The sequence below is a fragment of the Balaenoptera acutorostrata genome, chromosome 2, assembly GCF_949987535.1.
Source record: "Balaenoptera acutorostrata chromosome 2, mBalAcu1.1, whole genome shotgun sequence".
NCBI classification, from domain to species: Eukaryota; Metazoa; Chordata; class Mammalia; order Artiodactyla; family Balaenopteridae; genus Balaenoptera; species Balaenoptera acutorostrata.
The window spans coordinates 103,822,629-103,847,478 of NC_080065.1; the positions used below are offsets into that span (position 1 = coordinate 103,822,629).

The 24,850-nt window shown below is 38.3% G+C and overlaps 1 protein-coding gene across 1 annotated transcript in view; it reads right to left on the reverse strand.

Moving 5' to 3' along the window:
• The window catches only part of LOC130707142 (peroxisomal multifunctional enzyme type 2-like), a 46,805-nt gene extending 22,396 nt beyond the window's left edge, over window positions 1–24,409 (reverse strand). The window contains exons 1-7 of the mRNA XM_057540371.1: window positions 24,262–24,409; window positions 21,487–21,558; window positions 18,501–18,604; window positions 14,182–14,247; window positions 6,112–6,181; window positions 5,304–5,410; window positions 3,393–3,479 (exon numbers count right to left, since the gene is read on the reverse strand). Of these exons, the coding sequence (XP_057396354.1) occupies window positions 3,393–3,479; window positions 5,304–5,410; window positions 6,112–6,181; window positions 14,182–14,247; window positions 18,501–18,604; window positions 21,487–21,558; window positions 24,262–24,409 (654 nt within the window). The remainder of the gene's footprint in view (window positions 1–3,392; window positions 3,480–5,303; window positions 5,411–6,111; window positions 6,182–14,181; window positions 14,248–18,500; window positions 18,605–21,486; window positions 21,559–24,261) is intronic.
• Window positions 24,410–24,850: the final 441 nt, after the last annotated feature.

A 24,850-nucleotide genomic window follows, 5' to 3' on the forward strand; every position in this document is an offset into this window, starting at 1 on the left:
CTATACAACTCTTAGAGGCAAACATAGGCAGACCACTCTATGACATACATCACAGCAAGATCCTTTTTGACCCACCTCCTAGAGTAATGGAAATAAAAACAGAAATAAACAAATGGGACCTAATGAAACTTAAAAGCTTTTGCACAGCAAAGGAAACCATAAACAAGACGAAAAGACAAACCTCAGAATGGGAGAAAATATTTGCAAACGAAGCAACTGACAAAGGATTAATCTCCAAAATATACAGGCAGCTCCTGCAGCTCAACATCAAAAAAACAAACAACCCAATCCAAAAATGGGCAGAAGACCTAAATAGACATTTCTCTAAATAATATATACAGATTGCCAACAAGCACATGAAAGGATACTCAACATCACTAATCATTAGAGAAATGCTAATCAAAACTACAATGAGGTATCCCCTCACACTGGTCAGAATGGCTATCATCAAAAAATCTACAAACAATAAATGCTGGAGAGGGTGTGGAGAAAAGGGAACCCTCTTGCCCTGTTGGTGGGAATGTAAATTGATACAGCCACTATGGAGAACAGTATGGAGGTTCCTTAAAAAACTAAAAATAGAACTACCATACGACCCAGTGATCCCACTACTGGGCATATACCCTGAGAAAACCATAATTCAAAAAGAGTCATGTACCACAATGTTCACTGCAGCACTATTTACAATAGCCAGGACATGGAAGCAACCTAAGTGTCCATTGACAGATGAATGGATAAAGAAGATATACCACATATATACAATGGAATATTACTCAGCCATAAAAAGAAATGAAATTGAGTTATTTGTAGTGAGGTGGATGGACCTAGAGATTGTCATACAGAGTGAAGTATGTCAGAGAAAAACAAATACTGTATGCTGACACATATATATGGAATCTAAAAAAAAAAAAAAAGGTTCTGAAGAATGTAGGGGCAGGACAGGGATAAAGATGCAGATGTAGAGAATGGACTTGAGGACACGGGGAGAGGGAAGGGTAAGCTGGGATGAAGTGAGAGAGTGGCATGGACACATATACACTACCAAATGTAAAATAGATAGCTAGTGGGAAGCAGCCACATAGCACAGGGAGATCAGCTTGGTGCTTTGTGTCCACCTAGAGGGGTGGGATAGGGAGGGTGGGAGGGAGACGCAAGAGGGAGGGTATATGGGGATATATATTTATGTATAGCTGATTCACTTTGTTATACAGCAGAAACTAACACACTATTGTAAAGCAATTATACTCCAATAAAGATGTTAAAAATAAATAAATAAATAAAATAAACGTAGGTGAAATAATTAGAAAATAAGAGGGTCCCAGAATATGTGGCACCAACATTAATTGTAGGAGGATTTCAGAGAAAGCCAGTATGTGTTTTTGTATGGATGAGGGAAAGGGGAGTAGTAAGGGACTGCCTCTAAGGACAAGGTAGAGCTTCCACTGAAGCCGAAAAGACAAAAGAAATTTGAAAAGTGAAATAGTGTGCATACATGAAGCAGGAAAATGATACTGCAAGCAGCAGGAAGTAATAAGGAGAAGGCAGCCATACAAAGAAGAGTTCTGCAAAGTTATTTATATTTATGAAAGAAATCATGATACAGTAAAAAAAAAAAAAAAAAAAAAAAAAAAAGTTAGGGCCTAGGAAGTAAGCCTTGAGCCAGGCAGACCTGGGTGTCTATCCCAGCTCCACCACTTTCTACGTGACCATGAGCAAGTTATTTAGGAGGCCTGAACCTAGATTTTCCTAAATTAAATGTAGAGCTGTTACGCATAGTAGAAATAATGGGATAGCCTGCTTATAGGTACTCGACAACTTTAAGCTGTTATTATTGTTGGTGGTGGTATTTAAACTGCTCGACACAAACCATCAATGTAGTACAAATGATCAGGCCAAAAAGTGTCACCCTGGTCAACTGTATTAACAAAAATAATCTGTAAAAAACTTATAAAAGGCTGATTGCATGTCCTTTTAGTATTTTACTGGAGCACTGCTAACAGCCTCACCCCAAAATTACTTAACTCTAATAGGGAGATATACTCTGTCTTGTTACTTACTATTAATTAAGCCCAGACTCTGTGACATAAGATGTTAATTTGTGTCACATTTTCATTTTATATCTGTCTGAGAGTCATGCCTTTAATTTTCTGAAGATTATATTCTGACAACAACTTGAATGATGGGTTGAGCCAAAAAGATATGGTTGGTTGGGTTTTCAGAAATGCTATGTAGACAGGCACCAATTTAGCTGAGAATAAAAAACAGAAAATAGCTTCTTGGGCTTCCCTGGTGGCGCAGTGGTTGAGAATCTGCCTGCTAATGCAGGAGACACGGGTTCGAGCCCTGGTCTGGGAAGATCCCACATGCCACGGAGCGGCTGGGCCCGTGAGCCACAGCTGCTGAGCCTGCGCGTCTGGAGCCTGTGCCCCGCAACGGGAGGGGCCGCGATAGTGAAAGGCCCGCGCACCGCGATGAAGAGCGGTCCCCGCACCGCGATGAAGAGTGGCCCCCACTTGCCGCAACTAGAGAAAGCCCTCGCACGAACCGAAGACCCAGCACAGCCAAAAATAAATAAATAAATTAATTAAATAAATAAAAATTAAAAAAAAAAAAAAACAGAAAATAGCTTCTTTTCGGCCAGAACCTCCATCTTCCAGTAATTCGCCAAAATGACCAACACAAAGAGAAAGAGGAGGGGCACCCGCTACATGTTCTCTAGGCCTTTTAGAAAACATGGAGCTGCTCCTTTGGCCACATACATGCAAATCTACAAGAAAGGTGATATTGTAGATATCAAGGGAACGGGCACTGTTCAAAAAGGAATGCCCCACAAATGTTGCCATGGCGAAACTGGGAGAGTGTACAATGTTACCCAGCATGCTGTTGGCATCATTGTAAACATACAAGCTAAGGGCAAGATTCTTGCCAAGAGAATTAATGTGCGTATCGAGCATGTTACGCACTCTAAGAGCTGAGATAGCTTCCTGAAACGAGTGAAGGAAAATGATCAGAAAAAGAAGGAAGCCAAAGAGAAAGGTACTTGGGTTCAGCTGAAGCGCCAGCCTGCTCCCCCAGGGAAGCACACTTCGTGAGAACCAATGGAGAGAAGCCTGAACTGCTGGAGCCCATTCCCTATGAATTCATGGCATGATGGGGGTAAAGAAAATAAAAGACCTGGACTATAAAAAAAAAAAAAAAAACAGAAAATAAAAAACAAGGTACGGAGGCATCTTATTTTCAATTAAAAGTTACCACTGATTTTTTAAAAAAAACTTTCTAAGTTTTATCTCATATCCATAATATTAACCAAAACAATGCTAGGATGGAACATAATTATAGGATACAGTGAAGAGGGTAACGAAACAATGTACCTCTAACTACATTATCCATACCTTGGTTTGGAAATGGATTCTATTTCCTTCCTTCCACATCTCAGTTTGTAGAGTTTGTCCTGGATATACTGGTTTTGCAAAACGAACCTTTCAAAAAAATGTGTTTTAGGGTTAAGAATGTTTTAATATGAAGCTTTTCCACTTTGCTGGGGGGTGGTATTTGGGGGGAAGGTTGGAGAGCATAAAAGGAAGAAACAGAGACTGGACTATACTTAAATTCATAAAAATAGTAGTATGATAAAATTAGTAGAGATATAGTTAGTAAAAGTTAATTCTTTGTCTTTCAAAATATAGAATCAATAAATAGTTTAATCTTGACAAATCAAAACACAGAAGAATAATCATATTAAGTAGAGTTATATAGGTAACCACCAGAACAACTTAAGAGAAGCAGTTAAAAGTAGCACTAGGGGCTTCCCTGGTGGCGCAGTGGTTGAGAGTCTGCCTGCTAATGCAGGGTACACGGGTTCGAGCCTTGGTCTGGGAGGATCCCACATGCCGTGGAGCAACTGGGCCCGTGAGCCACAACTGCTGAGCCTGTGCGTCTGGAGCCTGTGCGTCTGGAGCCTGTGCTCCGCAGCGGGAGAGGCCGCGACAGTGAGAGGCCCGCGCACCGCGATGAAGAGTGGCCCCCACTTGCCGTAACTGGAGAAAGCCCTCGCACAGAAACGAAGACCCAACACAGCCATAAATAAATAAATAAATTAATTAATTAATTAAAAAAAAAAAGTAGCACTAATTAAGTCTGAGGAATAAGACCTGGGGTTGTTGTATAGGACAGAATAATTACATTTTTTATTTCTTAATTTTCTATAGTATTTTATTTGCTCTGTGTATATATTATTCGCTGGTTTTTAAAATCATTATAATAATAACTATAAAATAGTTATAATAATGAGAATAATCAGTGTTATCAAAGGGAAGACATCAGAAAATAAATTTCCACTGCTGCATGGAGTACAAACTGATAAGAGCTTTTGGAGCTATTTGACACTGCCTTAAAGTTTTGTTTTGTTTTGTTTTAAGTGTATGTCTTTCGATTTATGCAAAACTGTGCAGAGTCAGTTTTCTTTGCAATTTATAATGGATGAAAACTTGAAGCTAACTTAAAAGTGCAAAACTAGGGCTTCCCTGGTGGTGCAGTGGTTAAGAATCCGCCTGCCAATGCAGGGGACACGGGTTCGAGCCCTGGTCCAGGAAGATCTCACATGCTGCGGAGCAACTAAGCCCGTGTGCCACAACTACTGAGCCTGTGCTCTAGAGCCCACGAGCCACAACTACCGAGCCCTCGTGCTATAACTACTGAAGCACGCACACCTAGAGCCTGTGCTCCGCAGCAAGAGAAGCCACCGCAATGAGAAGCCCGCACACCACAATGAAGAGTAGCCCCGACTCGCCACAACTAGAGAAAGCCTGAGCGCAGCAAGGAAGACTCAATACAACCAAAAAATAAATAAATTTACAGTGACCACAAAAAAAAAAGTGTAAAACTAAAATCAATATGCAACCAACATACTGATATAGGTGCATGTTTATTAGAGTTCAAATGCAGCCACTTAACATTTTCAATTGAATTAAGGCAAATTATAAAACAGTAAAACATGAATAAATAAATTTTTAAAGGTAAATCTTGAGTTTGTTAAGGCATATATGCTGATATATGTATGCTCCTAATTAATATACAAAACAATCAAATCAATCTGTTAAAAGTATAACTGTATATAATATCCTTCATGATGCAAGTGTAATAGAGGCATTTAGAGCTACAAAAAGAAAACTTGCTGATTGCCAAGTCAATGAAATAATAAAAATAATAACTTCGGTATAGTACCTATTTTTAAGTGAAGTCACTAAGACTCCTCTAAAACTAAAAAGGAACAAGTAGTTAAATTATTAATAATTTACACATACCTTAATTGCTTTGAATCTTGACACATCATTATCTGCAAACTGCTGTAAAACATGCCTGGCAGAAAATCCAAATGTACATAATCCATGTAATATGGGCTTGTCAAAACCTAAAAATGAGAGAGAGAATTTAGTTAGATAAAGGCACATTTCATGTTTAAAAACCAAGAACAGTTCATTCAGGACTTCAAAAATACATTTTTAAACTGCATTAGCCTGACTCATACCACCTATTTTAACACATTATTGACCAGGGGGATTTTTGCAGAAACTAACGCCTATGGCGTTAATACATCTCCAGTCAATAATGTGTTAAGAAACATGGAAAATATTTTATAAATAATACTTCCTGGGAAAAAAATTATGAAATAAACAAAAAAAGAAAAAAAAAAGGGAGGAATGTCAGAGCTCTGGGGACACAAATAATTATTTTGTTTCGCTTTGGTTGTAACCATGAAATCATCCACAGTGATTTCAATATCCATGTATGTAGATGATCCTTCTTCAACCTTTCAGTTCTTTGCTCTCCCCTCCAATGGCCTTGACCTTCATGATAACTCAGACACCCATCCCCATGGTCCTATCCTACACCTTGCACTAGCAGGAGCTACCTTCCACCATAATCTGAATTTCACGTACACCATTTTCTGAACACTACTTCCCACCTTTCCATGTCTTTTGCATAAACATATTAGGAGAGGGCTATTTTTAAAATGTTACTCAAACTTCCAGTCATAAGTAGCGACGGCTTTAAGTATTATTTAGATAACTGAGCTAATATTTTCATTGGCTCACATTATTAGCAACTCACCTGCTAAGTTAGCAAAGTCAGGATCAATGTGTAAGGGATTCCAGTCTCCACTGAGGCGGTACAAAGCAGCCTGTGGAGAAAGAATTATAAAAGAAACTAGCACCCAGTGCCTTCTTAGAATACATTAAAATAAAAACAGGAAATATGGCTGATTATTGCATAAGAAATGCATTATAATGCACCTCATAGTAGCTTTGATTAAAAAATAACTATTTCTAACAAAAAAAGATTAAGTGTAAATCAAATGCTTTTTGTAACACCTGCCACTGAGATCATAAGGCGTGAGGACTGTCAAATAATAGGAAGGGGAACCAAGAACTACATCTGGGAACAACACTGGTTACCACTGCCGAAGGAGAAATTCACAAAAAGGAATCCATCAATCTACTCTCGTTAAAACACAATGAAGGGCTTCCCTAGTGGCGCACTGGTTAAGAATCCGCCTGCCAATGCAGGGGACACGGGTTTGATCCTTGGTCCGGGAAGATCTCACATGCCGTGGAGCAACTAAGCCCGTGCGCCACAACTACTGAGCTTGAGCTCTAGAGCCTGCGAGCCACAACTACTGAAGCCCAAGCACCCCAACTACTGAAGCCCACATGCCCTAGAGCCCACGCTCCTCAACAAAGGGAAGCCACCACAATGAGAAGTCTGTGCACCACAACGAACAGTAGCCCCCGCTCGCCGCAACTAGAGAAAGCCCGCGCACAGCAACAAAGACCCAATGCAGCCAAAAATTAATTAATTAATTAATTAATTTTTTAAAAATAAAATAAACATTTTTTAAAAAAAACACAATGAAGATAAGGTGTAAATGTTTATAGCCTCTTCTAACCAAGCAAAATTTATGCCAACTTTCTTAATGGGGTGTTTTAAATTGAAGCCTGTAACCTAATACTAGACATATAAACATCACACACTTCTCACAAACTTTCATTCTACTGGGTACACTAAATCCTGAGATCAGCTCATCCTGCAAAAAAAAGACTAATAACTTGCCATTAAGATTATATTCCTGCTTACTCCAGATCCTCACATCACTTCTGTACTTAGATAAGGCAGAATTAGCAGAAAGATATAGATAACAATAGGAAAAAAGTCACCATACTTCCCAGCATTTAAATTGTGCATTGGTCAATTGAGAGAGTACTTTTCAGTACTGAAGGGAAGAAATTCACAAAAGAGCTAACAGTAAGTATTTAATGTATCTGTGTATTAACTTTGGGTCTGCCTCTAGACATCTCTTTCTTATCAATTGCTAGGTTAAGCTTTCCAAGACTATTAAAATGTTGTGTAGAGACTAGCCAAGTCAGCATACCTGACTTTCTTAATGAGTTTTTGTTGTTTTTAATTATTGATTATTTTTTTAACAAATTTTATTTATATTAAATAACATCTCCTATAACTCATAGGAAAATGTTGTTTACTTTTTAATATGTTTTGTACAATTTTAATAAGCTCTTTCTCTTTCCCATCATTCTATATGATAGTTTTCTAAATTATTCACTTTTTTAATGACTCAGTATTCTTTCCCTTTATATGGCTTCTAAAAATAATTAAATCAAATCAACAATTATCAAAAAGATGTGACTTAAGATTCTGTATAAGATGGTAGAGGATTAAATGATAAATTTTAGAAAGCACTTTAAAAAACAATAAAACACTAGGCAAATATACATCATCATGTTGCATACAAATGGTTAAAGAATGACGAATTTCAGGGCCCAAAGAGGAAGGTGTCAAACACATAATAGATCATGGGCTTTGGCACCAGACAGACCTAGGTTCAAATCCAGCTCTGCCATTAGTGGGCAATTTTCTTTATCACCCTAAGCCTCAATCTTCTCGTTTAAAAAACTGAGAGGCTAATCAAACTCTTACAGAGCATTATCCTTGATAAGTATTAATACCTCAATAAATGTGAACTATTATGATTATTTTAAAAGATTTCAGCAACGGTATAAGACAATCAAGTTTTTAAGATTAGTGCCAGTGTTCTTACCCCACAGATATCATTCCTATAAATGAAAAGAAACAACTCTTTTAGAGAAATCATATTAAAGGAATATGAAAATTTTCATATTATTTCAATGACAGCATTACTTCCAACAGAAGGCAGAATTAGCAAAGACATAAAAGATCTATGATGAGAAGTGACTAAAGTCAACTGATCAGATGTTTAACTAAATTCAATCATAATGCAAAATAACCATTCTCTAAACAATAAAGGACACTATCAAGGTTTATTTTCTGAATATCTTGAAGGACTTTCGTATTTCAGAAGAAGGGCAAAAAGCTTCGTGTTTTGTTGTTTCATTTCTGCCTAGATGTAAAAATCACTAAAATTCACACATACAAACTAAGAAAAATAGCTCTATATTGTCTTACTTGAGTATTAAATGTAAGTGGGAGGATCTTCCATATATGAGTAAATTAGTTCCTAGTTTTATTTATTTAAAGTGTACCATTAGGGACTTCCCTAGTCATCCAGTGGTTAAGAATCCACCTTCCAGTGCAGGGGACATGGGTTTGATCCCTGGTCAGGGAACTAATACCCCACATGCCAAGGGGCAACTAGGCCCTTGCACCACAACTACTGAGCGCACACCCTCTAGAGCCCGCGCACCACAACTAGAGAGCCCACGTGCCGTAACTAATGATCCCACACACCCTGGAGCCTGCGCACCAGAACTAGAGGGCCCACGTGCCTCAGTGAAAGAGTCCGCATGCCGCAACGAAGACCCTGTGTGCCACAACTAAGACCCAATGCAGCCAAATAAATAAGTAATTTTTTTTTTTTAAGTGTACCATTAAGTTAAACTAAATGCTAAATAAAAAGGGTCAGGAATTAGTTCTTCCCAAATCCTCACATCCCCTAAAAAAGCAAACAGATCGACAAGAAAAACAAGTAAAACTACACAGATCCCAGGCCTACAGTGTAACTAGAAGAGAAAAACCACAAACTTCAAATTCCTATAAGTAGAAAAAAAAACACCTATATCCAGCAGCACTGTCTTCTGAGCACCCTCTCAAAACTACTAGAGAGAGTGGTAGGGGTGGGGAGGGGGAGTATAGCAGAAGCTCATGGAAGAGAAAAAAGGAAACAAAGAAAAATCACTTCGAGACACAGACAGTCTACCTCGAGGACAAAAATACTGAGAAGAATCCTGGAAGATTAGAATACTGACTACTGAGAAAAGAATTAAAAGTGCATGGGCCTCCAAACGGCAGTCCTAGAAAGGCAATACTTCTGAGGAAGAAGAGGATAAAACAAAGATGTCTCCTTCGAAGACGAATGGTGAAGAAAGAGAAGCAAGAGGGGAAATTTATGATCCTGCAGGATAAAGAGAACTAAAAAAAAATTTAATAAAACACTTCCCCACTATGCCCTACTCCAAAAAGCCATCCATTAAAGAAAAGGCATTTTGCTATACTGACAGATGACAATCTTGAATTTCTTTAAGAACCTTGTAAACTGTCCCAAACTACTAACTTTACCTACAAAATGCATATAGGTAAGTAATCTTCACCTGTACAAAGCTACAATAAGACTAAAAAAGAAAATAAGAACCGAAACATTATAATAAATAAAATTTTCCCAAACAAAACAACTAGCAAACAGAAGAAAATGATAACACAATACTCAAGCATTTGGGGATAGGAAATAAACATCTTGAATCTGAAATTCAAAAACCAAAAATATAAATGGACAACAAACATGAAGAAATGAAGTAAGAGATGATTAAACTTGGGAAAGAAATAAAAGAAAAATCAAAATCATACCAGAAATTGAAGACTAAATTATAATGTTCCCAAAGGAGAACATATTCAAACAAAATTTTAATAAGGGGCATAGAAGAAAAAGAAGAAAAAAACCAAGAGAATGGAAATGAGATTAATAAAGAACTAAAAAAGGACAGAAAATGGTTGGAAGAAAGATAGAAAAAGATCCAATGTACATAAAGAGTACCTGAAGAAATAAAAATAAAACAATGAATAAGAACTAATATTTAAAATTATAACCCTAGAAAACTTTTTGAAAATAAAAGATCTGAACACACATATTAAAATGGCCCACCAGGTACATGGGAAAACTGACCTGGAATGAGCAACACTGAGACTTATACTAGTAAAACTATTAGATTTTTAAAGATGAAGGAAAAAAAAATCCTAAAGCCCTTGAGGATAAAGATCAAGTAACTTAAAGGAAGATAATGACTGGCATCAGACTTCTAAACAGCAATATAGAAAGCCAGGCAACAATGGAACACCATTTTAAGAAACTCAAGATTTCATATCCAGCCAAGCTGTCCTTTGAGTATCCAGGGTATAGAAAAATAGTTTTAAATACATAGGAACCGGACTTCCCTGGTGGCGCAGTGGTTAAGAATCCGCCTGCCAGTGCAGGGGACATGGGTTCAAGCCCTGGTCCAGGAAGATCCCACATGCCGCAGAGCAACTAAGCCCATGCGCCACAACTACTGAGCCTGTGCTCTAGAGCCCATGAGCCACAACTACTGAGCCCACGTGCCACAACTACTGAAGCCCGCACGACTAGAGCCCGTGCTCCGAAACAAAGAGAAACCACCACAACGAGAAGCCCGCGCACCACAACGAAGAGTAGCCCCCGATTGCTGCAACTAGAGAAAGCCCACGCGCAGCGACGACAACCCAATGCAGCCAAAAATAAATAAATAAATTTATGTAATAAATAAATACATAGGAACCAAAGGAATACTATACACGAGGCCTTCTTGGGGAACCTACCACAGGAGGAGCTTTATCCAACCAGGAGATATGGGAGAACCTTTGGCAAAAGGATTGATATATATTCAATTGCAAATCTAAGACTAAAACAAAGGTGGGGAAGAGGGAAGAATAATATATAAATGTTAAATTGTTCTGAAAAAGTAAAATTAATGCATTCCCCAAAATGGGAACTGTAAGGGAAAGAGAAACAAGAAAATAAAATAGGCTCTTTAATTGTTAGAAACAAGTAGGAAACAAAGCACAGCAATAAAAACTGAGAAAACAAATAGTAATAAATGAGAAAATTGGGCACTATGGGCATATAAAAAGGTATAGGACTTCCACTTCCGGCCTAGATGGAATAAGTGGAATGAACTTACTCTTCCACTGTAAACAATTAGGAAAAAAAAATTTTTTTTAAGTGGGCGAGGGAGATACCGTTCTTAGACATTGGACAGTAGGCAGGACAGGATTATGATTCTTGACAGAAAAGAAACAAACAAGATGGACTCTACAATGGCCACAGTGCTCTGCCTGACAGCACTTTCTAGACTGCAGTGCAAAAAGGGAAACCGAAACATAGCAAAACAGTCTCAAAGAGTTAAAGAGATAAAGATCAGAGTTCTGGGAGAATGGGCAGCTGGAATGCAGACGTACTGAAAAGGAGGAAGCTACACAGGAAGCAGCTCCAGAAATTGAAATAGAAATCCCCTTGAGGGCCACAGAGAAAGGCCCTGGAAGATGAGACACCACCCGGAGAAGAAGCCGGGTGGAGATTAGAGGCACGCCAGCCAACAGGGAGCACTAAGACCCTGCACTTGTGAAAGAGCCATCCGGGACTTTCCTGCCCCACCCAGCCGCCGTCTGAGAACAGCCACATGAGTGACAGCCAACACCGTTTGCAGCACAAGGACCACCCAGGCGACCCAGAGTCATGAAAAATAATAAATCATTGTTTCAAAACAAAATTTTAAAAGTACTTACAATACACATGGTAATATAATAAAGAATTATATTTTAATGGATAGTATAACCAATATTCCAAAGATTAACTTTATTTAACAATGATGGTAGCTAAGGTCCTAATTGTTAGAATAAGTAGTAGGAGATATGTATCTAGGGAAACTAAACATACTTGTTTTCATTCTCCTCAAATACAAAGCCTGACACCTGTTACCTATTTATTCTTTGGTCTTTCTAGATTATTGGGGAAGAATTTTCTCTTTATTAATTATGCAAAACCATGAAGTATACTTGTAATATATACCAGTTTGAAGATGAAGAAATTTTCCTAAAGACATGAAAAACAAAATATTCCAGAAGTGATATTGGTAGAGCTATGGTTGCCAGTTTCCCTACTGATTGAAAAGTTACTTATTTAATTTAAATACCTGGCACAAAGTTTAGGCTATAACAACATAATCTGTTCCATTTCCACTTCTCCTTAAAGGTCTGTTCGTCCACAATCATCTCCCACCACTCTCCGGTGTGAATGCTCTAATTCTTACTCCTTGTACATACATCATGCTCTTTTCTGCTATCATTACTAAGTTCTTATCCCCTTCCAGGCCATACTGCAAGCCTTATACCCCTGGCAAGACAGAAGATCTATACACCATTTTAGTTCAGAAGTCCCATCTTTCCTACCAAACTCTTCTGTATGTCATTCTCTAATGAGTAGCCCATCTCAGAATGTCTACAGCACTTAGTCTATAATTCAAAGCCTTGTATTTAATCATTCGTTGCTTAGAATAGGTGCCCTGGAAATTAAGACATCTACGCCTTAAATCTAAGTGTCCTTTCAGTTCCTTGTCAGTAGATCACACTTCTTCTACTTGATTTGTATCTCCTATAGCACAGATCCAATTTAAAACAGCCCACAAATCCCCTGAAATTTATGCAAAGTTTTATGCAAAATGTTTTTGAAGAAACAGTCGGTAGTTTTTATCATATTCTCGAGTGACTATATGATACAAATGGTCAGGAACCTCTGTCAAATGATGGGTGCCCATTATTTATACAAAAAAGATTTGTTAACTTATAAACTGTCCTTTGTCACACAGCAAAATACTCAAGTCTGCTAAAAGCTAACAAAAAGTTCTATTCATCTGAAAAAAGAAAAAAAGAAAATCTTTCTGCTTACTGTATAAAGAAATTCAAGCCATGGAAACTATTCAGCTTTTCTTATCTACAGCAGATATATTTTATTATTTCAGTAACACAAGAATAATAATGGAGCATTTCTGGGTTTTCTGAACCATGAAACCATGAAGTCTTCTGTTCTTCAGTGTGCTAATAAAATTAATTTCACTATGAAGCTTTAATTAAACATAAATATGAGTGCTCTCTTAAGAAACTGATAAGAAATAGGGATGGGAAGAACAATTAAAGGCAAAAACTAATCTGAGGTAGAAAGTATTGTTCTATCACCCAATTATATAGTGTATAAAAAAATACAATTAATATGTTCCAAACTTAATTCTTTCTGACTCATGAAATTATATTCCTATTTGCCAGCACACATAAATCCTGCAGAAGTTCTCATATCAAGTATATCAAAATTAGTATCAAAAAATAAGTGAATTTTACAAATAATGTGCTGTCATCACCTGCTTATTCACAGCATAACTTCAGAGCTTTACATATTCTGCTCTATATTTGCATGGTTACTATTCTGGCCATCTTAGGGAAGAATCGTCAGGTCTCTCAAAAACAAAGTTGCTTTTCTCAACTTTATGGTCACCTTTTGCTTCTTAGATAAATCTTTGCATGCTTACAGAATTTGTTAACTGACAGGGCATTTTAACTCCTCCATCAGAAAACATATTATTTATGCCAAACAAATGAGATTAAATCATCTACTCCTTCTCAGATGCTTTATTGTACCTGTCCACTAAAGTTAGCATAAAATAATCTCTCTCGAAGCAATGTAGCTCAGTTTTCTTTTCCAATAGAAGAAAGGATAACTGAAATTTGCCTTTTATTTTATCCTGCTCTCTAAGGCTTTAATGAAATTCTTCACTACTAAGCTAGGCAGTCTCCTTAAGGCAAGCAATCCATTGCCAACAAAGCATGATGCTTTTTCAATTGACTAATGAAAAGCCATTTTACATTTTCTTTTGATACCTAGTGGAGAAAAAAACTGCTAAGTAAAATTTCAGAAAGAACAAATTTCAACTACAGAAATATGCCGTTATTTTTATTACGTAGAAGAACACAGCCACTACTTTTGGACTCACAAAATTACAGGGTATCAGAGTTATAAATCAAAAAGTGTCAGGAGTCAGGTGGCTTTATCACTTTTCAAAAATACATTCTTACCTGATTAAGTGAGGTGGTATCTGTAAGTACAGCATCAGGAGGTCTATTAGGTATGGCTACAGCTACCTAAGATCAAAAAACACTACACGTTAAATAATAACAAAATAATTGTTATTCTCTTTACCCAAACTGATATTTGATAAACAACCATGTTTCAATATACAGTCATCCCTCAGTTTCCAAGGGTGATTGGTTCCAGGACCCCTTCATGGATACCATGATCTGCAGATGCTCAAATCCCTTATATAAAACGGTGTAGTATTTGTATATAATCTATGCACATCCTCCCATATACTTATAATACCTAATACAATGTAAATGCTGTGTAAATAGTTTGGGAACTTTCTGGAATTTTTTTTTTCTGAATATTTTTGATCCACGGTTGGTGCAATCTGCAGATGCCAAACCTGTGGATACAGAACACACAGATATGGAGGGCTGACTGTAACAAAATCTGCAAGCTGGATAAAAAGTTTATTTTAATATTTTATTTTCAGCACATAATGACATTTAAAATTTCATAACTGCTAGCTTCATCTACATTATGATTTCCCTGAAATGACCTTGTGTAACGTAAGGAATTATATAACCAGATCCATTCTCTAGGCCACAAAGGAGAAAAAGGTAAAGACTCTTTTCCCAATGCAAAAGATGACAATAACTGTAAGAATTAGACCAACAATTCCCATCTATATTGATTTAATCTTTAAATGCACTTTACTAAGGGTGTGGATCTCTTTGCATTTATTTTCTTTTTAATTTTTATTGGAGTATAGTTGATTTACAATGTTGTGTTAATTTCAGGTGTACAGCAAAGTGAATCAGTTATACATATCTATATCTATATCTATATCTATATCTCCACTCTTTTTTAGATTCTTTTCCCATATAGGTCCTTACAGAGTATTGAGTAGAGTTCCCTGTGCTATCCCAATCTCCCAAATTATCACTCCCCCACCATTTCCCCCCTTGTCACTATAAGTTTGTTTTCTACATCCGTGACTCTATTTCTGTTTTGTAAAGAAGTTCATTTGTATGTTTTTTTTTCTGATTCTGCATATAAGTGATATCATATGATATTTGTCTTTATCTGACTTACTTCACTCAGTATGGCAGTCTCTAGGTCCATCCATGTTCCTGCAAATGGCATTATTTCATTCTTCTTTATGGCTGAGTAATAGTCCATTGTATATATGTACCACTTCTTCTTTATCCATTCCTCTTTTTTTTTTTAAGTGCATAAATCTTTTTATTTTTTAATAAATTTATTTATTTTTTTTGGCTGTGTTGGATCTTTGTTGCTGTGTGCGGGTTTTCTCTAGTTGCAGTGAGCGGGGGCTCTCTTCATTGCAGTGCGCAGGGTTCTCATTGTGGTGTCTTTTCTTGTTGCGGAGCACAGGCTCTAGGCACGCAGGCTTCAGTAGTTGTAGCACGTGGACTCGGTCGTTGCGGCTCGTGGGTGCTACAGCACAGACTCAGTAGTTGTGCCGCACGGGCTTAGTTGCTCCACGGCATGTGGGATCTTCCCGGACTGGGACTTGAACCTGTGTCCCCTGAATTGGCAGGCGGATTCTTAACCACTGCACCACCAGGGAAGCCCCCATTCCTCTGCTGATGCACATTTAGGTTGCCTCCATGTCCTGGCTATTGTGAACAGTGCTGCTATGAACATTGGGGTGCGTGCTTTTCTCCAGATGTATGCCCAGTAGTGGGATTGCTGGATCATATGCTAACTCTATTTTTCATTTCTTAAGGAACTTCCATACTGTTCTCCGTAGTGGCTGTATCAATTTACATTCCCACCAACAGTGCAAAAGGGTTCCCTTTTCTCCACACCCTCTCCAGCATTTACTGTTTGTAGATTTTTTGATGATGGCCATTCTAACCAGTGTGAGGTGATAACTCATAGTTTTGATTTGCATTTCTCTAATAATTAGTGATGTTGAGCATGTTTTCATGTGCTTTTTGGCCATCTGTATGTCTTCTTTGGAGAAACGTCTGTCTAGATCTTCCTCTTTGCATTTATATCCTAACTGGAGCAGTTGAGCTTCTTGGATGTGTAGATCAATGTTTTTCATCTATGCCATTGTTCCTTCAATTATTTTTTCTGCTTCTTTCTCTCTCCTCTCTTTCTGGTATGCCCATTACGTAAAAGCTGGTGTACTTAATGGTATTTCACATTTCTCTGAGCCTCTTCATTCTTTTTCTTCACCTTTTTTTCTTTCTGTTCTTCAGACAGAGATAGATTGATCGATCTTCAAGCTTTTTGATTTTAATTCTGCCACTTCAAATCTACTGTTGAGACCCTCTGGTAAATTCTTCATTTCAGTTATTGTACTTTCAGTTCCAGAACTACTTCTATTTGGTTCTTTTTTTATATAATATCTACTTATTGATTTCTTTCTCTTTTTTTTTTTTCTTTTTTTTTTTAGCCACACCACGCAGCTTGCAGGATCTTAGTTCCCCGACCAGGGACTGAACCCATGCTCCCTGCAGTGGAAGTGCGGAATGCTAACCACTGGACCACCGGGGAATTCCCCAATTCTTCTCTATTTGATGAGACATTGTCCTCATACTTTACTTCTTTACACACTTTACTTCTTTAAGCATGGTTTCCTTTAGTTCTTTGACTATATTTACAATAAATGCTTTGAAGTCTTTTCCTATTAAGTCGTCTCCAAAGCAATCTCTGTTGCCTGTTCTGTTTTGTTTTGTTTTTTCCTATCTATGGGTCATACTCTTTTATTTCTTTCAGATCTTGTAATTTTTTGTTGATAACTGGATACTTTAGATAATATATTGCAGCAACTCTGGATACTGAGACCCCTTTCCCCTTCCAGGGCTTGTTGTTATTGTTAACTTGTTCATTTGTTTAGTGACTTGGCTAGACGATTTTAGTTAAGTATATTTCCCCCCCAGTGTGCAGACTCTGATGTTGCTCCTCAGAGGGTACAGCCTTGGGCGAGCACAGTCAGCCTGGGATGACAGTGGTTTTAGCAGGGCGCTCTGTGACTGTCTCTCCCTGATCTCTCTGTTAAACTGTCTGTCCAGCTGTTCGGCTTCACAAATTGCCAGATGACTGTTCTATTATTTTCAACAGTGCCCTGGGGCATAAATTGTTCCACAGTCTGATCCAATTAAAGTCAGGCCTTTTTGGAGGTGTAGTCTTTGAGGCCAGTCTTTGAGGCTTGTTATGATCCCATGACGACTCTTCTTAGCTGTCTCTTTCCATGGTTCTCTCTGGCAAACTTCTAGTTGGACTAGTTTAGTTTACTGCTTCCATGGAGCTACCAGCCTCCTCTTGATTATCACTAAAGTAACCTTGATTTTGAAACCATCCTTACTTTTGAGCTTCCAAATACTTGGTACCAAAATGAGTCAGTTTCCATGGGAAGGGCTTCAGAGCTCTCTATTATTACAGCCTGCCTTGCCCCCCAGGCAAAACCTCTGCACCACTGCCACGGACATGAGGGCAAGGATAGTGGCCCACTTCTCTCCAAGTGACATCCTCACTTTACAAGAAGAGTCCTAGGCAGAGGTCGGAGCTCCTGGTCTTCTCAGCTTGCCTCTAGCAGCAGGGGACCCCCACGCTATGAGCAGCCTGGGCAAGAGTTATCAGGGCCCTAGTGTTCTCAGCCTGCCACGGTGGAACACAGTCTCCACCGTACAAGTGGGGATGGGGTGGAGGAAGACAGCCCCGTAACTCTCAGCCACTTTTACCTGGAATTGAGCTTCTGCAACACAAGCTGGGGCTGGGGAGCCGGGGTGGGGGTAATAGGAAAAATGAGTGAGCTGCTCCTCCTAGGAAGACAGTGCAGCCCTATTCTGGGAACTGAGGGCAGAGGTAAAAGCTAGGTTAAATTGATGTAAAATCCAATTTACAAAATATTTTTAGGAAAAAAATATGTTTTTGGATAGAATTTGAGAACTAAAGAGTAACTAGAATTGTTTTATACAAGAGAAATGCTCAAGTCATTTAATGAATGATGATTTGCGTTTATACAAGGATCACTTGTATGTATTAGGTTTTTCTAAAGAGTTTTGGATGCAGGCAAAGTTTGCATAAGAAAGTAAAGATATTCCCACAGTTACCTCAGCTACATTACACTTACGTCAGCCAGACTTTTCTATATATAACATATGTTATATATTAAAATATACAACTATAAACAGCATTTCAAATCCAAGGAACACATTCTGATTCAAAGAAGTGTGGATTACTGAAATCCTACTCTATGAAATTACATATATGGTAAGTTCAAAATACAGATAAGGATCCTTAACGACACATGTATCTCACTTATGAAGTCATAGCCTACCTTAGCTTTGTCTGACGTCCGTTTTCCACCAAAACCTCCAGCGCCAACAACAAAGATGGAGAACTGATTATAACATATAAGTTCCTCCCCAGAATAAGAGTAGACTGAAAAGCAAATGAAAACAAAAAAGAGGTTATTACCAAAAGACATAACTAGTTACCCAATATGTGATCAACAATCCTTTTAAAAGTTTCAGAAACAAAATCCAATTACTAAAAGGCTTTGCAATTTAAAGACACCCAAGTTTGGGATACAGAGCACTCATTTTAATCATTCACTACCAGTCTCTGGAAGGCAGAGAGAAGAGGATCTTGACAAATCCTTTCTGGACTATGAAACAGCAGTTCATCTCACCTCTTCTTAAAGTGCCCCAACTGCCTTTCATATTTCAAATCTCTCCTTCTCAAACCTTTCAAACAATTCCACTATAAAATGCAGACTAACACACATGAAAAGATGCTCATCATCGCTAATTATTAGAGAAATGCAAATCAAAACTACAACGAGGTACCACCTCACACTGGTCAGAATGACCATCATTAAAAAGTCTACAAATAACAAATGCTGGAGAGGGTGTGGAGAAAAGGGAACCCTCCTACACTGTTGGTAGGAATGTAAATTGGTGCAGCCACTATGGAAAACAGTATGGAGGTTCCTCAAAAAACGAAAAATAGAATTGCCATATGATCCAGCAATCCCACTCCTAGGCATATATCCAGACAAAACTATAATTCAAAAAGATGCATGCACCCCTATGTTCATAGCAACACTATTTACAATAGCCAAGACATGGAAACAACCTAAAAGTCCATCAACAGATGAATGGATAAAGAAGATGTGATACACAAACACACACACACTGGAATATTACTCAGCCATAAAAAAGACTGAAATAATGCCATTTGGAGCAACATGGATGCACCTAGAGATTATCATACCAAGAGAAGTCAGAAAGAGACAGACACATACCATATGATATCACTTACATGTGGAATCTAAAATATGACACAAATGAATGTATCTACGAAACAGAAACAGACTCAGAGATATAGAGAACAGACTTGTGGTTGCCTAGGGGAAGGGAAGGTGGTGGAGGGATGGATTGGGAGTTTGGGATTAGCAGATGGAAACTATTATATATAGGATGGATAAACAACAAGGTCCTACTGTATTGCACAGGGAACTATATTCAATATCCTGTGATAAGCCATAATGGAAAAGAATATGAAAAAGAATGTATATATATATAACTAAATCACTTGGCTGTACAGCAGAATTTAACACAACATTGTAAATCCACTAAAATTCAATAATTCAATAAAAATTAAAAATTAAAATAAAATACAGATAACCACACTCCCAAATTTTCAAACATTCTGCTGAAGTCCTCAATAGAGCCTGGAATGTAAAAGAAGAAATAAGTGAGAATGAAGGTATAAGCTTCAGGAGGGCAGGATCATGGCTTTTTTGCTCACCATCATATTCCCAGCAATTAGAATAGTAACTGGGACAGAAAAGGCACCTAATAAATATGTATTAAATTAATTAGTAAATCAATGAACAAATGGTGTGACTGAGCAAGTTAGTGAATAAGTAAGCAAGTAATGAATGAAAGACAGCTGTCCCTCTTTCTACTGACTACTTTCCTGGTGACAGTTTGAGCATCACCTAAATCACCAGTACTATAAAACTAGGAATATGATTTTGAATTGTATAATAAGGAAAAATATAATTATAACAAAAAATAAGGGAAGTCATGGTGATTTGCATTTAAAATAAGACTTTTATCCTTATTACACAGAAAATTGGATATCTAATTTCATCTATATTTTATCTACAACTTCTAATACATTATTACCCATTACCAAGCTATAGCTAAATAAACGGAGTAGATCAAGAAAGAATAGTAAAAATTAAAGCTAAGGTTACTGCAAAACTTTTTTGTGGTAGACGTTTGGTAGAATGGTGAGAAGACTAAAAGAAAACCAGGAGAGTTCCAGCCAAATGTTAGCCAATATTTGGAATGGTAAGAAAATACCAAAACCTTAAAAAAGAAAGAAGAGGGGTAAGGAGGAAGAGGGAAAGAGAGAGAACAGACACATGTTCTATGTGTCTATGATGAAATACATAGTTTACTTTGTAAACTATGAGTTAACAAAAACAATGTGGTAGAAAAATATTTAAGAGCATTAAAAATGTTCTCAATATATTATTAAGTAAAAACAAGGCAAGTTCCAAAACAATATATTCAGTATAACCTCCTATGTATTTAGAACAAAAATGATAAAGCCTATATTCCAAATACCAGACAAAAACTTTCCACTGCTATTTCCAAAATTTTTTATAATGTTTATCTATTTCTATTGTTCTTAAACTTTAAAACAAATAAATTCTAAGCAATGTATCTTTGGCTTATGTTTAGTTACTAGTATTTCAACATTCATTAAACTACTATCATCTTTTTTTCCACTGCAAATAAAATGTGGTTATGGTGTTTAAACCCCATTATAAGTTCAATAGGTTTGAATGTGCAAGGTTAAGAACCTAACTACCATTTATAAGAATGATTCAGGGGTCAAATACGTTTGAAGTTCCAAAGAGCTAACACAGAAAAGAGTATCTACAACATAGCCTAATTATCAACTGAGGGCAGTCTATGTATTCATTCCTGCCAAAAAACATACTCTAGGAAGCATAATTCTCCTCTATGTTTGCTATACCAGCCACATTTCTCACCTCTGTGCTTTGGTTATGTTGTTACAAATCCCCTGAAATGTCCCACTCTCTGGACCTGTACCCCAATCTACTCCACCCCCTCCTCCCTTATTTTCTAAAAAAGCTTATGAATTTTTAGAACACTAATCTTGCTTTCTCACAATTGGAAGATAAATAGAAACTTATTAATCAACTTCTGTGATAAAGTATTATGTTACATACAAAGCCTATGAATCTAACAATATTATTATAAGAACTAGAAATGAGTTACCATCCATAAGCATTATTAAACCGGATCCTTTATCCAGGACGTCAGCAACAATTGCTTCACATTTTAATTTTCCTAAAAATGGAAAGTAAAATAATAAATAAATAAATAATAAATAAATAAGGAGACTGTTTTAAAGACCATAAGTTATATGAAGACATGAGAGAAATTAACATAACTTCCACTGTAAGTTCGGTAAAACTAAAAAATCATGATTTAGAATAATTTTCAATATAATGTTGAATCATAAACATTAAAAGCAATCAGAATACCTGAGTCACCAAATTTGAAACATCAATAATTCTGATACATTAGGTTGTAAAAAGTAACAATTTTCAATCATTCAATGAACATTTGTTAAGCATACAGCCAACACCATCTACCCCATTCCTTCTCAAATCTCTACTCTATGGGCTTCAGTTAGACAGTGTTTCTTTCTAACTACTCTGTTCTTTTAGGGACTGTTCCATTATTTAACTGGTAATGTCTTGATGGATTAACAATTATTTGGGAGTGAACTCATAATCTTTTTCTCCAACCTGTTTTTCTCTTTTGTTCCCTATACGAATGAATGGTACTATCCACCCAACTGCCAAGCCAGAAACTTCAGCATGACCCCTGCCTCATAAAATAGTGTCTAAGTATGTGGCAAGACTGGAGTATGCAGAGACTGGGAGAAGCTAGATTATATGAAAAGTTTCTGACTTCATCCTGAAGTCTATGAACAGCCATCTGGGGTTTTTAACAGGGAAGTGACAAATACACTTGCATTTTGGAAATAATATTCTGGCTGCAGTGAGATGAGCAGACCTGAAGGGAGCAAGAATGGAGGCAGAGGGCTTCCCTGGTGGCGCAGTGGTTGAGAATCTGCCTGCTAATGCAGGGGACACGGGTTCGAGCCCTGGTCTGGGAAGATCCCACATGCCGCGGAGCAGCTGGGCCCGTGAGCCACAATTACTGAGCCTGCACGTCTGGAGCCTGTACTCTGCAACAAGAGAGGCCGCGATAGTGAGAGGCCCGCACACCGCGATGAAGACTGGCCCCCGCTCGCCGCAACTAGAGAAAGCCCTTGCACAGAAACGAAGACCCAACACAGCCAAAAATAAATAAATAAATAAACTCCAATCTCTTTAAAAAAAAAAAAAAAAAAGAATGGAGGCAGAGAGAACACTTAGAAAGTGAGAGATGATGGTGGTCAAAGTGAGGGGGACAGAAATAGGATTCTAAATGTATTGAAGGGAGAGAATCAAAGAACTTGGTACCTGCCTGGGTGTGAAAGATGGTAAAAGAAACGCTAAGGATAACTAGATTGCTGTCACTTTCACCTCCTAAATCTCTCTCTGCTTCTCCCACTTCTCTCCATCTCTCCACCACCACCTTAGCCTAAGCTACCATCATTTCATTTGAACTACCACAACAGACTTCTAACTAGGTACCTACATGTCCACTCTGACCAACTTTAAAACATGCTCTCCTATTACGTCTGAAGTTATTTTTTCCCAAAGTCAACCTGATTACCAACCTGATTATGCCAAATCCTTCTATTTTAAGTTCTAATGGTATCATGTATGTTTCATCTGTAATGTTCATCACATATAGTTGCAAGTGTACATTTATTTGTGTGGCTTTTTGATTACTGGCTGCCCTCCCCACCAACTAGGTTATAGGATCCATGAGGGCAGAGTCCAGATTTGTTTCCATTCTCCATTTATTCACAACCCTAGCAGAAAGCCTAGAAGTTAGGAAGTAATCAAAAAATAATTGTCAAATTGCTGATGATCTCCTCAGGTGATCAACTCCACATCCAATCAAACACCAAGCCCACTCCCTACATATCTCTATAATTTCTCCACTTATATCCATCCCCATGCCCACAATCCTATTCAATCAACCACAGTCTCTAACCTAGATTATTACAACAGTCTCTTAGAAAATCTCCTTCTCTCTATCTCATTCCCTTAAAATCCAAGCATTACAAACATGAGCCAGAGTTGATGCTTTCTAAAATCCATGTTTGATCATATAATTCTCTCCTTTCAGTCCTTCAGTGGTTATCTATTGTCTTTAAAATAAAAGCCAAACTTCTTCACCTGACCACACACTGCACACTGCCTCAGATTAAAAAAAGGGCTGTGTCACAGTTGCTGGGCCTGCGCGTCTGGAGCCTGTGCCCCGCAGCGGGAGGGGCCGCGGTGGAGAGAGGCCCGCGCACCGCGATGAAGAGCGGTCCCCGCACCGCGATGAAGAGTGGCCCCCGCTTGCCGCAACTGGAGAAAGCCCTCGCACGAACCGAAGACCCAATACAGACAAAAATAATAAACAAATAAAAAAAGGGCTGTGTGAAAACTTAGGCTGTAACACTAAACTGAAGACTCAAACTGAGACGGTGGAGCAGGAGGACACGGAACTCACCTCCCCACCAACAAACACATCAAAAATACATCTACATGTGGAACAATTCTCACCGAAAACTAAGTGCAGACTAACAGAAAGACCTGTACAACCAAGACTATAAGAAAGACCCACCGGTAATTGGGTAGAAAGGGAAGAAAAGCGATCAGGTCAGGACCTGTGTCCCTGAGAGGGGACTCAGAGGAAAAAGGAGATTACACGGGAAGAGACCTTCCCTGGGGAGTGAGCAGTTCAAGTCACACATTGGGCGCCCCAGCCCTGGTGTCCAACAAGGGGAACACGAGTCCCCTTGGCTGGTTGGAGGGCCAGTGGGATTAACAGGAGGGCTGTGGGAAGCCTGGACTCCGGGAGCACGTGAACACTTACGTGCCCCCGAGGCAGGGCAGAGAGGCCAGACTGAAACCACTTGGGTAGCTGACTGGTTTCCTACGACTGCCCTGGTCCCCAGCCTGAGCTGAGAGAACACGCCAGCACCATGTGCCTCATGTCGCAGCTTCACACTCTGGGCTGCCATGATTGAGGAAAATGCTCAGCCATGAGACACTGAGGAGGTTCAAACTCTACGTGGCAACTGAGCAGCGAGGGGGCAGCAATTACTGGTGGCTGCACAGGGGCCCCAGATCTCTGATGGTGGCCATGCCAAACGAAACCCATGCTCCGGGAATATTACTCAGCCATAAAAAGAAACGAAATGGAGTTATTTGTAGTGAGGTGGATGGAGTTAGAGTCTGTCATACAGAGTGAAGTAAGTCAGAAAGAGAAAAACAAATACTGTATGCTAACACATATATATGGAATCTAAGGGGGTAAAAAAAAGGGTCATGAAGAACCTAGTGGCAAGACGAGAATAAAGACACAGACCTACTAGAGAATGGACTTGAGGATATGGGGAGGGGGAAGGGTAAGATGTGACAAAGTGAGAGAGTGGCATGGACATATATACACTACCAAACGT